Here is a 16,583-nt window from a genome sequence, read left to right on the forward strand (position 1 = left end):
AAATAGATAAATTCTCTCTTTAAACTTTTCCCTCTCTGCTGCCTTAACTTTTTAGCTTGCTGCAGTTTCTTTCATCTTAAAAAGATTCAAAGAATAGATGGGGCTCACTGTCTTTACTTCTTTACCTCACCTCAGGTGAACTCTTCAGCATTTTATGGTCTGCCATCCATCCTCATCATTTTCGTGAAATTATTGACAGATATCATAAATGATTTAACTGTTGGTGATCCAGATGGAGTTGGTTCTCTTGCAAGATCCCTGTAGCTTACACAGTATGGTTCTGTGTATTATAATTTTATTTAGTTATGGTATACTAGCTATAATGTTGAATTACTACCGTTAATCTATTTTAGAATTTAGAAGGACTTTGAACATGAAAGTTTGGGTTGCTCATATTTTCCTTTTTACAAATTTGAAATCCCACTGCTTCCTTTTTACTGTTAGTATTCCTTTGGTTAATGAGGGCTTGCAAAATTACCTCATTGAAAGTAGAGGTGTGCTTAACATTGGTTTCATACATATTTATTTAGTGTGTCTTAAAGCATGTGACTATTTGAAGTAAAGCCACAGCAAACACTGAGGACATTAATGTGGACAGAGATTTTTACATCTGGGGTAAAGAAAGGAAATCTACTTAACATTTATGGCCTTGTGGAAATAATATTACCTCTCTGAGCTTTAGTTACTCGTTTGTAAAATAGGGATCATGATACTTTTCTCACTAGGTTATTAAGAAGGTGCTTTATTAATAACCCCACAGCTGGTACTCATGAGTATGAGTTTCTTTTGCCTATTCACACTTTTTCCATGCCCCCCAGAACAATGAAAGGTAGAATTTGGAAGCAGTGGACTGTGGACATTGTAACGTGTTTCCAAAGTATTCTCTCATACCTTTTGTCCTCAGTAGACTCATTTCAGTGTGTATGATTGGACAGTGAGGAAACAAACCAAAGTTTAAGAAAGCTATCCAAGATAAAACCATCATATCTACAGAAGGAACTGAAATTAGTATTTTGACCTTTACTTAACATGTTTTGATATATTTTTTTTTTAACTAGTCATCATAAATATTTCAGTATACCTGGAATTCCATGTTTACAGACATTATGGTTCCCTTTTGGTGACAACATAATATTTCAGATTAGATATAATATTCTGATTTATTTAACTATTTTCTTATTGGAAGTTTAAGTTCTTAATGTCTTAAGAAGTTAGAATTTAAATTTCCAAACTTTTTATCAGACTATGATAACCTTGTCGGTAGAGCTCTTTTTTTCCTTTTTGATTTATTTCTTTTGGATTAATTCCTTTAAGTTTACTGTTTTTATATTTTAAACACTGTCATCTCTTTTATTAAAAGGAATACAAATACTGAATGTAGGCTTATTGTAAAAATGTCACACCATTTAGAAATAAAGTAGAAGATGGATACCGTACCTTTTTAGCCCACTCACCTCTCTGAAGACAACAGTTTATTGTATAGCCTTCCTAGATAGTCTCTGTATATAAGTTATTGTATAGGTAATCTAATTTTTTAAATAATTTTTATTGGAGTATAGTTGATTTACAATGTTATGTTAAGTATCAGATGTACAGCAAGTGAATCAGTTATGTGTGTGTGTATATATATATATATATATACGCACACATATATATTTACGCACACATATATATTTACACACACACACACATATCCACTCTTTTTTGGATTCTTTTCCAATGTAGGCCATTACAGAGTATTTACTAAGTAGCATTCCCTGTGCTATACAGTAGGTCCTTATTAGTTATCTATTTTATATATAATAGTGTGTATATGTCTATCCCAATCTTCCAATTTATCCCTGTCCCCCTTCCTCCCTGGGAACCATAAGTTTGTTTTCTACATCCCTGACTCTTTCTGTTTTGTAAATAAGTTCCTATGTACCATTTTTTTAGTCTCCATATATAAGTGATATCATATGATATTTGTCTTTGACTGACTTCACTCAATATAACAGTCTCTAGGTCCATCTGTGTTGCTGCAAATGGCATTATTTCATTCTTTTTGTGGCTGAGTAATATTCCATTGTATATATGTACCACATCTTCCTTATCCATTCCTCTGTTGATGGACATTTAGGCTCCTTCCACATCCTGGCTATTGTAAATAGTGCAGTGAACATTGGGGTGCGTGTATCTTTCCGAATTATGGTTTTCTCCAGATATATGCCCAGGAGTGGAATTGCTGTATCATATGGTAGCTCTATTTTTGTTTTTTAAGGAACCTCCATACTCTTCTCCATAGTGGTTGTACCAGTTTACATTCCCACCAACAGTGTAGGAGGGTTCCCTTTTCCCCACACCCTCTCCAGCATTTATTGTTTGTAGGTTTTTTGATGATGGCCATTCTGACTGGTGTGAGGTGATACCTTATTGTAGTTCTGATTTGCATTTCTCTAATAATTAGTGATGTTGAGTATCTTTTTATGTGCTTTTTGGCCAGCTGTATGTCTTCTTTGGAGAAATGTCTGTTTAGATATTCTGCCCATTTTTGGATTGGGTTGTTTGTTTTTTTGATATTGAGCTGCATGAGCCGTTTGTAAATTTTGGAGATTAATCCCTTGTTGGTTGCTTCGTTTGCAAATACTTTCTCCCATTCTGGGGGTTGTCTTTTTTTGTTTATGCTTTCCTTTGCTGTACAAAGGCTTTTTTAAGTTTAATTAGATCCCTTTTGTTTTTGTTTTTATTTTCATTACTCTAGGAGGTGGATCAAAAGAGTCTTGCTGCAATTTATGTCATAGAGCGTTCTGCCTGTATTTTCCTCTTAAGAGTTTTATAGTTTTATAAATGGCTTTACATTTAGGTCTTTAATCCATTTTGAGTTTACTTTTGTGTATGGTGTTAGGGAGTGTTCTAATTTCACTCTTTTACATGTAGCTGTCCAGTTCTCCCGGCACCACTTATTGAAGAGAGTATCTTTTCTCCATTGTATATTCTTGCCTCCTTTGTCATGAATTAGGTGACCATAGGTGTGTGGTTTTATTTCTGGACTTTCTATCCTGTTCCTTTGATTTATTTTTCTGTATTTGTGCCAGTACCATACTGTTTTTATTACTGTAGCATCGTAGCATAGTCTGAAGTCAGAGAGCGTGATTCCTCCAGTTCCATTTTTCTTTTCTCAAGATTGCTTTGGCTGTTTGGGGTCTTTTGTGTTTCCATACGAATTGTAAAAGTGTTCATTCTAGTTCTGTGAAAAATGTTATTGGTAATTTGATAGGGACTGCATTGAATCTGTAGATTGCTTTGGATAGTATAGTCATTTTGACACTAGTGATTCTTCCAGTCCAAGAACATGGTATATACATCTCTCCATCTGTTTGTGTCATCTTTGATTTCTTTCGTCTGTATCTTATAGTTTTCTGAGTACAGGTCTTTTGCCTCCTTAGGTAGGTTTATTGCTAGGTATTTTATTCTTTTTGATGCGATGGTAAATGGGATTGTTTGTTTAATTTCTTTCTGATCTTTCACTGTTAGTGTATAGGAATGCAAGAGAGCTCTGTGTATTAATTTTGTATACTGCAACTTTACCCAGATTCATTGATGAGCTCTAGTAGTTTTCTAGTAGCATCTTTAGAATTTTCTATGTAGAGTGTCATGTCGTCTGCAAACAGTGACAGCTTTACTTCTTTTCCATTTTGGATTCCTTTATTTTTTTTTTCTTCTCTGATTGCTGTGGCTAGGAATCTCTCATTATTTTTATCTTAAATGGAAATATGCTTTATGTGTTTTACATGTAGAGGGCTTTTTGTTTTTTCAACTTTACTTAATTTGTTTGTTTGTTTGTTTTTGGCCGTGCTGCATCCAAAAATAAGATCCTTGCAGGATCTTAGTTCCCCGACCAGGGATTGAACACTGCAGGGCCCTAGCAGTGAAAGTGCAGAGTTGTAACTGCTGGACTGCCAGGGAATTCCCAACTGTAATTTATTTTTAACCAAGCCCTTAATGATGGAAATTTAGATTGTTTCCATTGTTCTTGTTCTTGCATCAGGGAACATTGGTCTTTAAAAATTGGGAATATTTGTTCATATATTTGAGATAAATTCTTAGGGGAAAAATTGAAAAAAAAATTATTGTTTTTATTTCTAAGCACTCTTGATAAGTAAGCTATCTTATCCCCACTAAGATTCCATCCAGTAGATCCCATGCATGAGTATTTAAAAGGCCTGAGATATATATTGGGAGTATTCATCGTCTGAGAAGGGCAGACAAAGAACATGCTATAAGGCAATATTAGCAGTGGTGGTTGTTGTATTGGTATTATTAGTATTCATGAGGTTGTTAAGACTTTGAGATCTTTAGATCTTTGTTTCACGAATTCATTTCTTTATAGGTTGATTCCTGTGTTAGTGAATGGCATGAAGTACTCAGATATAGATATCATCCTACTTAAGGTAAGGAAACTATTTCCTGATGAATAGGGAAGATTATTTTTATGGACTTAGTAGATCTTTGGATTTGACTAACAGAACATTTATTTAGAGTAGGCCCTATGTAAATAGGCTTTCTGTTATATAGTATGCTATGGAGTTCAAAGATAATGAATTTGGGTGGTAATAGATTCTAGCTTAATTGGAACTAACTAGACGGTGACACTAATAGAGTTCGGATCCATTTCCTGTTAATACAAATTGTTCGGAGTTTATTTTAAAATATGTTAAATACGTTCTGATCTTGATTCAGATACTCTAGATTATACCAGCTGGTGGGAAACCATATAATGTGGTTTGAAAGTGCCTGATATCTAACATGGGTTATGTGATAGCCTGTTCTCCCCTTCACAAAGAAATATTTTCTGCCCAGGGGAGTGGTTCTTAATGAAGAGGTATACAGTTGACCCTTGAAAATGGGATGTTAGCAGCATTGACCTTCAGCTCAGTCAAAAATCCCTGTATAACTTTACAGTTGGCCCTCCGTGTCCATGGTTCCATATCTGCAGATTCAGCCAACCATGGATTATGTAGTAGTGTTAAGACTTCATTTATTGGAAAAAAATCTGCATGTTAGTGAACCCGCACAGTTCCAACCCATATAGTTCAAGAATCAACTGTATTTCAAAATAATATGCATAACCCCATCTGAATATTCTCATTCTTCCACTGATATACATATTAGCTTATAATGAATATAACCAAAATTTTCCTTTAAAAAAAATATACAGGGTGATGTTGAAGAAGATGAAACAATTCCTGATAGTGAACAGGACATAAGGCCACGTTTTCATCGATCAAGGACAGTGGCTCAGCAGCATGATGAAGATGGAATTGAAGAGGAAGATGATGATGACGATGAAATTGATGATGATGATACAATTTCTGACTGGAATCTAAGTAAGTCAGAGAGGGAGAAGCACAGTCGCTTGCTTTGCTAACAGTTTTGTTGAGAAATAATTCACATACCATACAGTGCCCTCATTGCATACAGTTCACATACCATACAAAAGGTTACAGTTGAGTGGCTTTTAGTGTATTCACAGAGTTGTGCAACCATCACCACAGTAAATTTTGGAACATTTTTATCACCCCGAAAAGAAACCCTGTACCCATTAGTAGTCACTCCCATTTTCTTCCAGTTCGCTAGCCTTAAGCACCGACCAATCTATATTCTGTCTCTAGGAACTGTTCTGGACATTTCCTACAAATGGAATTATACAAAAAGTGGTCCTTTGTGACTGACTTATCTGTTCATCATTTGATGGACATTTTGTTTCCCCCCTTTGGCTATTGTGAGTAATGATGCTGTGAAGTTATGTAAAGTTTGATGTGTAAACGTAAGTTTTCAATTCTCTTGGGTATATACCCAGGAGTAGGATTACTGAGTCATATGGTAACTTTATGTTTAACCTTTTGAGGTACTACCAGGCTGTTTTTTAAAGTGGCTCCACCATTTACATTCCCCCCAGCAGTGTCTTAGGGCTCCAGGTTCTCCACATGCTTGTCAATACTTTTTGGTTGTCTCTTTCTGTTATAGCCATTCTGGATGTGAAGTGATAATCTTATTGTGGGTTTGTTTTTGTATTTTCCTGATGGGTCTGCTCTTCATTTACTTGTCATTTTATTCCTTAAAAAGACTTTATCTCACACTGTCATTTCTCAAAGGGGTATATATTTTGTTTGATACTGTGAAATAGAAACATTGACCATAGAAAACAACTTTTCCTGTTTTCCTAACATAAACTTATTTTTTTGTGTGATAATTTGCATGAATATTGATTATCATGCAATTTTCCAAAATTATATAAATTGCTTTTGTCATATTCAGACTTACAAATATGCTTTTTAAAATCTTGGTTTTCAACCTTACTTGCAAATCCACATCATATATTAAGCCTGCATTCTGGGCCACATACTAATTAGATAACTTTGGGGAGAATCTAGACACCTGTGTTTTGCTTTTGCTTGCGTGCTGGTTTTTAAATCTTGCTGCTCTAGTTCACAGCACATTTCACGTTTTGGGCCATGTAATTCTTTGTTGTGGGATCATCCTGTCCATTATAGGATTTTGAGCAGCAGCCCTGATCTCTGCCCAGTAAATGGCAGTAGCGCAGGAGGTGGGGGGAGAACACACACAAAATTGTGACAACCAGCAGTGTCTTGAGACATTGCCCAGTGTTCCTTGGGACACAAAATCACCCCCAGTTAAGAACCACGCTGTGATTCAGAGGGTTGAGATTTCTAGTAACTAACCGATAGAGCAATTAAGGACATGAATCATCAGCCTGAACTCTGTAAATTATTTGGAATTATGCTGATTACTGCCCATTTAGTTTCCTATAACTAACAGTTCCTTAGAGTGACTAACGTGCCCAGTGCTAGGCCAAGGACTTTGTATGCCTTTCACATTTAATCTTTCCAACAGCCTTGGGTAGGTAAAGATACTGCAAAAAGAGAAACTCCCTATGGTTAGCTTAGCTAGTACTGGTGGCACATGTAGTTTTGGAACCCAAATCTCACACAACAAGAGAACCCAAGGTCTTCATTACTACCACAGAATTACTTCCCAGTGTATTCCTACTTTAAGGTTGGTGGGGAGCATGCATTAAGATTTAATGTAGATAACTGCAAAAGTAATAATGTGTGTTGAATTGGGGTGGGGGGGAATACTTCCTTTTCACATCCCACCCATCATTATGTTCTTCCAGAAGTTTTTCTATGCAGATACAGAAAAACGGGTATACGGGCTTAACCAGCTTTTGTTTCGCTTCGCTTTCTTGCACTTCATAGATAACTGCATTTTTTATAAACTGAAGGTTCGTAGCATCCCTGCACTGATCAAGTCTGTTGGCGCTATTTTTCCAACAGCATTTACTCACTTTGTGACACTGTCACATTTTGGTAATTCTTGGAATATTGCAAGCTTTTTTGTTATTATATTTGTTAGGGCAATCTGTGATGAGTGATCTTTGATGTTACTGTTGTAATCGTTTTGGGGCTGTGTGAACCATGCTCATATAAGATGGCAAACTTACTAATTAGTAAATGTGTGTGTTCTGACTGCTCCACTCACAGCCGTTCCGCATCTCTCTCCCTCTCCTTCAGTGTCCCTGTTCTCTGAGATACAACAATATTGAAATTAGACCAATTAATAACCCTTCAGTGGCCTCTAAGTGTTCAAGTGAAAGGAAGAGTCAGTTGCATGTCTCTCACTTTATTTTGTTTTTGGCTGCGTTGGGTCTTTGTTGCTGGGCGCAGGCTTTTCTCTGGTTGTGGTGAGCGGGGGCTACTCTTCGTTGCAGTGCGCGGGCTTCTCATTGCGGTGGCTTCTCTTGTTGCGGAGCACGGGCTCTAGGCATGTGGGCTTCAGTAATTGCAGCATGCAGGCTCAGTAGTTGTGGCTCGCGGGCTCTAGAGTGCAGGCTCTGTAGTTGTGGCACACGGGCTTAGTTGCTCTGCGGCATGTGGGATCTTCCCAGACCAGGGCTTGAACCCGCGTCCCCTGCATTAGCAGGCGGATTCTTAACCATTGCACCATCAGGGATGCCCCACGTCTCTCACTTTAAATCAAGAGTTAGAAATGATTAAGCTGGGACTTGAAGCCCGCGAACTCCAGCTACTGAAGCCTGTGCACCTAGAGCCCATGCTCCGCAACAAGAGAAGCCACCACGATGAGAAGCCTGCACACCACAGTGAAGTAGCCCCTGCTCACCGCGACTAGAGAAAGCCTGCACGCAGCAACAAAGACCCATCGCAGCCAAAAAATCAGTCAACTAATTAATTAAAAGAAATGATTAAGCTTAGTGAGGAAGGCATGTAGAAACTGCGGTAGGCCAGAAGCCAGCCCTCTTGTGCCAGTTAGCCAAGTTGTGAGCAAAAGAAAAGTTCTTGAAGGAAGTTAAAAGTGCTACTCCAGTGAACACACAAAAACAAAACAAGCAAAACAGCTTGAATGCTGATAAGGAGAAAGTTTTTGTGGTTAACCAGCCACAACATTCCCTTAAGCCAAACCTAGTCCAGAGCAAAGCCCGAACTCTCTTCAATTCTCTGAAAGCTGAGAGAGGAGAGGAAGCTGCAGAAGAAGAGGTTGGTTCTTGAGGTTTAAGGAAAAAAGTCTTTATATCTCCATAACATAATGCAGGGTAAAGCAGCAAATGCTGATGTAGAAGCTGCAGCAGGTTATCCAGAAGATCTAAGATAATTAATGAAGGTGGCTGCACAAAACAACAGATTTTCAATGTAGACAAAAGAGCCTTCTGTTGGAAGAAGATGCCATCGAAGACTTTCATAGCTAGAGAGTAGAAGTCAGTGCCTGGCTTCAAAGGGCAGGCTGATTCTTGTTAGGGGCTGATGGAGCTGGTGACTTTAAGTTGAAGCCAGTGCTCATCTACCATCCCGAAAATCCTAGAGTCCTTGAGAATTACACTAAATCTACTCTGTGCTCTGTAAATGGAACAAGAAAGCCTAGATGATAGCACATTTGTTTATGACAAGGTTTACTGCATATTTTAAGCCTACTCTTGACATCTACTGCTCAGAAAAGATGATTTCTTTAAAAATATTACTACTCATCGACAAAGTACCTGGCTACCCAAGAGCTCAGGTGGAGATGTACAATGAGGTTCATGTTTTTTTCACATCTGCTAACACAGCATTGATTCTACAGTCCATGGATCAAGGAGTAATTTCAGAAATACACTTTGTAAGGCTATAGTTGCCATAGGTAGTGATTCCTCTGAAGTATCTGGGCAAAGTAAATTGAAAACCTTCTGGAAGGGATTCACCATTCTAGATGCCATTAAAAACATTTGTGATTCATGGAAAGAGATCAGAATATCAGCATTACATTAACAGGAGTTTGGAAGAAGTTGATTCTTCTTAGGGGGTTCAAGATTTCAGTGGAGAAGGTAACTGCAGATGTTGTGGAAATAGCAAAAGAACTAGAATTAGAAGTGGAGCCTGAAGCTGTGACTGCATTGCTGCGTCTCATGAGAAAACTTTAATGGATGAGGAGTTGCTTCTTATGGGTGAGCAAAGAAACTGCTTTTTCTTGAGATGGAATCTACTCCTGGTGAAGATGCTGTGAAGATTGTTGAAATGACACCTGAGGATTTAGACTATTACATAGTGTTGGTTGATGAAGCAGCAGGAGTGTTTGAGAGGATTGATTCCAATTTTGAAAGAAGTTCTCCTGGGTAAAATGCTGTCAAACAGCACTGCGTGCTACAGAGAAATTGTTCACGAGAGGAAGAGTCAGTCCATGCAGCGAACTTCACTGTCGTCTTATTTAAGAAACTGCTCATAGCCACCCCAGCCTTCAGCAGCCACCACCCTGATGAGTCAGCAACCACCAACATCAAGGCCAGACCCTCCACAGAAAGATTACAGTTTTTCAAAGGCTCAGATAATGGTTAGCATTTTTTAGCTATAAAGTATATTTTAGTTAAGGTATGTACATGGTTTATAGACATAAAGCTATTACACACTTCACTAGACTACAGCATAGTGTGAACATAACTTTTATATGCACTAGGAAACCAAAAAGTTCAATTGACTCGCTTTGTTTTGGTGGTCTAGAACTGAACCTGCAATATCTGAGGTAGGCCTATGTCTTCTTTTTAGGAGGGAAGGCTGATGTTCTAGAAGTGAAATCAGATCATATGTACTCTGCTGATTCTTTTCCATATATCATGCAACTCATTCTGTGTCAGTACATAAATATTTCATTCTGTTTCCTGGCAGTATAATATTCATATGAATGGGTCTACCATACAGTAAGTATAACTAAGACCCTTTTGATGAGTAAGGTGTTATTTCTGGCCAACGTAACCGCTTTATTTAAAAAAAAAAGGGGGGCAGTCGTATACAGGATTAAATATCTTCAAACTTTGTAGAGGTAAAAATAAAGTGTTGTACATACAACAAATTTTATCTGTATATAGATACAGATAGATTTATAGATATATAACTATAAATGATAATGGAAGTTAATGTAATGTCTTTGAATTAAATATTTCCTTAGGAAAATGTTCTGCGGCTGCCCTAGATGTTCTTGCAAATGTGTATCGTGATGAGCTTTTGCCACATATTTTGCCCCTTTTGAAAGAATTACTTTTTCATCATGAATGGGTTGTTAAAGAATCAGGCATATTGGTTTTAGGAGCAATTGCTGAAGGTAAGTCTAAATCAAACTTGAACTGTAAAGTCCTCAGTAGGTGCTAATGTGACTAGGCTACTTTAAGGACTTGTTACTCTATAAGCAGAAACTGTTTACGTACTTCGCTGTCTTGTGTTGCTAATAAGACTATTGAAGTAGGTGAGACTATGATCCACATTAACCTTAAAAACGATATTTGAGTCTAAAAGCCATCTTAGGATAAGTTTTTACTTTGAGCTAGTTAATTATTATTAAACAACCATAGACTTACTTATAACCCCAGCCAGATATTTTGCAAATGCTTTTGTTATAATAAAGAGAACAGAAAAAAAAAGAGAGAACAAAATGAGAGGATTCTGATGTCAGAAGCATCCCTGTTGCTAGAAAAATAACTTCTATAGGTAAGTGTAAGAAACGTAAGTCGTGTCATCATCCTCTATAAAGGATCATTATTCTGTCCTAGCTGTAAACATCTATCTACAAGAAATTGAAGCATTTTACAGGCATTTTTGAAAGCCATAATTTCTGTAGCAGAAGTAAAATGAGCTTTCCTAACCCTACTGAAAGATACTTAAAGAGCAGTTAGCGCTCATTTCAGTTATTTCTTTAAAATAATTTTGGAACAGATTATTGCAATATATTTATTGGAATGGAGATGATCTGAATATGTTTCATGGATGCACGTATCAGTTTAGTATGCAACTGAAATAATTTTGTTTTAACCAAATTTCAGCACTTCCTGAAATAGTTCTGTGGTTTTTATTCCTAGGTTGCATGCAGGGCATGATTCCGTACCTACCTGAGCTCATTCCTCACCTTATTCAGTGCCTCTCTGATAAAAAGGCTCTTGTGCGTTCCATAACGTGCTGGACTCTTAGCCGCTATGCACACTGGGTAGTCAGCCAGCCCCCAGACACGTACCTGAAGCCATTAATGACAGAACTGCTAAAGCGTATCCTGGATAGCAACAAAAGAGTACAAGAAGCTGCCTGCAGGTGAGACATTCTTTGTTATCTGTATCTTTGACCTGATGGTTTTATAAATCCAAATGAGACTCTACCTAGACATCCATATTTACTGTTTCTTCACATTTTTTTTTCCTTAGTGGCTTTAACAGTGGCATCATCTTTCACCCTAATTCCCACACAGATATCTGGAGTGGAAGTGGCAAGGGTCCTACTCTTGAAGGAATAAAAAAGTTTGAGCAGAGTGACATTATTAGTCGACAGGTCAACTGTGATAACAAGTTGCCACATGGTGATTCAACTCCAGTAGCCACTCTATCAGTTGCATTTGGGACTGTCTCTGTTTTTACATCAGATCAGCAGTTAGTTTCATTACTACCAGCATTTCCGTTTTCTGGAACAAACCTTCATGTTCTAAAAAGCCTTGCCACCTAATGTTTATAGTTCTTAACTTTTCAAATAAAATTGCTTTTACTGTTGACTTTGTTAATAAGAAATAGCTGTTGAAAGAGAGGAAAGTAAATTTCAGTGTAGCTGGACTTTACCAGATCTGAAGCAAAAATGTCTGGAAGAGTCCTAATTCGTAAATAATGTGAAAGAAAGTTAAACAAGGGAGCTTTGGTAATTAATAGCACTCAGTTTTTTTTCAAGCGGGGGGAGGATACCAATTATGCTTGGTTTCCTGTAGATTATTCATTCAGCAAGTTTTTTTTTTCAGTTCTCTACTAATTGTTAGGCATATATTAAATGCCGAGCTTACATTCTCTGTGTCTTAAAATTTACAGGCTAGTAGGGTATACTGAACAACTATATAATTATAATTTGTGGAAGGTGCCATGAAGGAAATAGATATAGCTCAGTGTTAATGAATAAGACTTCAGTTAACAAATGGCTTAAGCCTGTCATTTTAGGAAATTCTTACCTGGCTAAAACAGAAGAAAATAACCTTAATTTTACAAACGAAGGGCCAGATACACCTTAAAGTCGAGACACATTTAGGTATAAATTGAAGTAATTGCCCTGAGGCCCTGGAGTTTGTTCATTTCTTGTATATTTGTCCTAAAAAATAAGCTTCAAATAAACAAATGTATAATAACAAATGCACTGTGCATTCTAATATATAGTGTGGAGCCTAGAGAAAATTTTAAACTTTACTGAGGAATAATTGACAAAAATAATTGCATATACTTGAAGTGTACCACATGTTGATTTTGATATACGTAAGCATGGTAGAACAGTTACCAAAATCAAGATCCTATAGAACATGGGTAACTCTTTTTTCTGTGAGAATGCTTAAGATGTACTCAGCAACTTTCAAGTATACAGTGCTGTGTTAACTATAGTCACCATGCTGTACATTAGATCCTTAGAATTTATTCCTTTTTTTCTTTTTTTTTGAATTTTTTTTATACAGCAGGTTCTTATTAGTTATCTATTTTATACATATTAGGGTGTATATGTCAATCCCAATCTCCGAATTCATCCCACTACCCCCACCAACCCCGCCACTTAGAATTTATTCTTATAACTGAAAATTTGTGCCCTTTGACCTCCAGCACCCCATTTCCCCCTCCCACTGAGAGAAACATTTGAGAGATCGTCACACTGCTATGTTCTCATACATCTCAAAGACCCTAAGTGTTAAAAAATGTTCCTACCATTTAACAGTTTCAATTCTGATTTCATTAATCTGGAACATCACTAGAATGTAAACCCCCCGAGAATGGGGACATTGTTTTGTTCATTGCTATGTTCCCAGCACTCAGTCACTAAATAAATAGTAAACAGCAAATAAATTGTTGAATGAACCAACAGTAGTTTTAGATTTTACCATTGTAGTTAAGCAAATGCCCGTAAGTGACAGCATAAGGAATGGGAAAGAAATGGTTAAAAATAAGCATCTGGTGTGGTACGGTAGGCAAACATGCATGTAAAGTGTAATAGGTATTCTATAAACTGTAGACTTAGATTCCTATCTCTGTTGTAAACTGTTTCTTTTGTACAACAGTGATCTCTCTCTTTTTTTAAATTATAGTGCCTTTGCTACCCTGGAAGAGGAGGCTTGTACAGAACTTGTTCCTTACCTTGCTTATATACTTGATACCTTGGTCTTTGCATTTAGTAAATACCAGCATAAAAACCTGCTCATTCTTTATGATGCCATAGGAACATTAGCAGATTCAGTAGGACATCACTTAAACAAACCTGTAAGTACCTATGATGAACTGTTACGAAAAAATTAAATATAAAGTATAGTTACAATCAAAAGGTTAACATATTTGAAAATTAACATGTTTGGGGTGATGTGAACACTTAGTGTTTGCTGCTTTAAGAATGTAGAGCTGAAAAAGACAGCAAGTGTATTCACCTTTTAAGTAGTATTTTAAAAAATAAATATGTGCAGGGTGTGAAGATTACAGGAGCATATGACATGAATGCACCAACACTTTTTAGAGTGACTAAAGGAAAGAGGATAAAGGTTTTATACTCTGGATTTCAACTTTTACTTAATTCCAAGTAGTTTTGTGTCTCATTTAATAAACACTAGCTTTAGAGTACCACATCTAGACATCTGTGTTTTCTCACTGGAACTTACAAGTATGAGGAATACACTAAGGTAAAATAGTTAAAAATTAGGGTAATAGGTTAAAATGCTAAATAGTGGTACAGAAGTGTGGCTAGGAAGCCAGACTCTGTCTCTAGTAGTGTTAAGAATAGAAGAGATGGGTGGAATTTGATTTGTTTAAATACGATTTAAGTAATATTAGAATTTTAATATAGCTCGAAATTCCCTGCTGAAGAACAGATTTCATGTTTATGATTACTCTCTGAAACATCATAAGAAAATGTCTGTGTTCATACTTAAAACTTGGTGCAGGACACTTGTTTGTGGGTTTGCTTTGATGTTGGTGGTTTTGGTTTTGTTTGGTGGGGGGATTCCTAATAGATTAGACCATGTAGAATCTGTGCTCCTGTTTACATGATTACTATGTTTATTGACTTGGTTGCGTGAATTCTTCCGTTTTAGTAAGCACATTTAAATGATTATGAATTTTTTTCTGCAAATGTCTTTAATAAGTTTACTTGTCATTTATAACCTACTCAGCAGGAGTCATTACATGTCACAGGCCCCAGGACTAAAAAAAAATTCAAAGAATGAGTCTTAAAATTCTTTCAGTAATAATTTTACACAATTACTGTAAATGGATTTTAATTTTCATACACTCAAAATGGACTAGTTTACATATGGTAGTGGAGCTTTATGTGTTTTTCATCATTGTAATTAGGAATATATTCAGATGCTAATGCCTCCACTGATCCAGAAATGGAACATGTTAAAGGATGAAGATAAAGATCTCTTCCCTTTACTTGAGGTATGCTAAGCTGGTAACATTTAGTTAATCTGTGTTTCATCAAAAAACACGTGTTCAAATCTAAAATGGGTGTATGTGGTAAGTGTTAATTTACATTCTGAACCATTTCTGTTAAAATGCTGAATAAATACGTAACATGCCGTAACTTTAATTATGGTACATCTAAAATTTTCTGTTTTCACAGAAATACTGTGAAACAGAAAAAATGTAATGGATGTGTTATGCTTTTTTTTTTTTTAAGTAGACAATGGATTGAATTGTGTATGTTTTCTAGCCTGCTCTACTTATTTGATAGCGAATTAGCTTGGAGATCTTTCCATATCAGCATATATATGTCCATCTCTATTTAACTATTTCTTTATATGGATATATAGCCATGTCATAATCGACATAAATTCTTTTATCTATTATCTATTGTTAATACATACATATACTCATGTGAAGTAGCATTGGGACTCTGATGGGAGGGACTTCACTTTATACCTATTCTGTCTAGTGTGAAGTTTTGTTTTCTTGTGTATTTAAATGCTTTTTTTAACCCCCCAAAATTTATATGCTCTTCAAATAACTGAATACATTCTCACATGTGGTAACTTAAACCTAGATGAATTGATATTGCTAGAGCCAGTTCAGTCATTCTTGTCCCCCTGTCATTTCAGGGGTCACCACTTCTGCCATGGATTGTCCCTAACCAGCAAAGTAAAAACTTCTGTGACAGAGCAATGGCTAATCCTGGGCCCAACAAAACAAGAATTATTATTATGACTAGATATATTTACTTCCAGGCAGGGGCTCAGAATGTGCCCAGTAAAGTCCACCCACAGTATTGACCAGGATGGGAGGATAAATAAATGTCTCTCTTACATTTGAGGAAAAAATAGGAATACAGAATACTTAAATTTTTTCCTGAAAGATAATGTTCATTAAAGAAACCTTTACATTTTTTTGAGGAAACCTCCCCTGACCAGCTAGTAAACTTAACAGCAATGAATGGCATCCAAAGGAGAGGTTTGAAAAGGTAAACCTGCTATGCTATAGACTAGTAGAACAGGCTCATAAGTGACCGGAATCTTATTGAGTACACTTTGAAGCGTTTATCATAATCTCAATTATACCTAGAAGTTTTACACATCTGCGTTATCCTTTTCTAGTGCCTATCTTCAGTTGCCACAGCCCTGCAGTCTGGCTTCCTTCCATACTGTGAACCTGTGTATCAGCGTTGTGTAAACCTAGTACAGAAGACTCTTGCACAAGCAATGGTATTTTTTAAAATTTTTCTCTCTCTCCCTTCTTGGCATCAAACATTTTTCTAAGGATAGGCATAATGTATACAAACTTTTTCAATAATTGATTCAAAGTAAGTTTTCAAAAAATTTTGTCTTAATTTCAGCTGAACAATGCTCAACCAGATCAGTATGAGGCTCCAGATAAAGATTTTATGATCGTGGCTCTTGACTTACTCAGTGGCCTGGCTGAAGGACTTGGAGGCAACATTGAGCAGCTAGTAGCCCGAAGTAACATTCTAACACTAATGTATCAGTGCATGCAGGTGAGACTTATGAAATTGAAATGAATTGAAACCTGGTTTTCTGTGTCACATTGGGGTTAATGTCTTCTT

At 36.5% G+C, this 16,583-nt stretch overlaps 1 protein-coding gene across 4 annotated transcripts in view; it reads left to right on the forward strand.

The window, feature by feature from the left end:
- Positions 1-16,583, forward strand: part of TNPO1 (transportin 1) — an 85,247-nt gene that overhangs the window by 56,202 nt on the left and 12,462 nt on the right. For all 4 annotated transcript variants that reach the window (XM_067730954.1, XM_067730958.1, XM_067730956.1 and 1 more), the window contains 8 exons: positions 4,370-4,430; positions 5,198-5,366; positions 10,492-10,644; positions 11,396-11,621; positions 13,627-13,798; positions 14,879-14,965; positions 16,117-16,224; positions 16,356-16,514. In XM_067730954.1, coding sequence (XP_067587055.1) covers positions 4,370-4,430; positions 5,198-5,366; positions 10,492-10,644; positions 11,396-11,621; positions 13,627-13,798; positions 14,879-14,965; positions 16,117-16,224; positions 16,356-16,514 — 1,135 coding nt within the window. The remainder of the gene's footprint in view (positions 1-4,369; positions 4,431-5,197; positions 5,367-10,491; positions 10,645-11,395; positions 11,622-13,626; positions 13,799-14,878; positions 14,966-16,116; positions 16,225-16,355; positions 16,515-16,583) is intronic.

Source organism: Pseudorca crassidens, chromosome 3 (genome assembly GCF_039906515.1).
Source record: "Pseudorca crassidens isolate mPseCra1 chromosome 3, mPseCra1.hap1, whole genome shotgun sequence".
NCBI lineage: Eukaryota > Metazoa > Chordata > Mammalia > Artiodactyla > Delphinidae > Pseudorca > Pseudorca crassidens.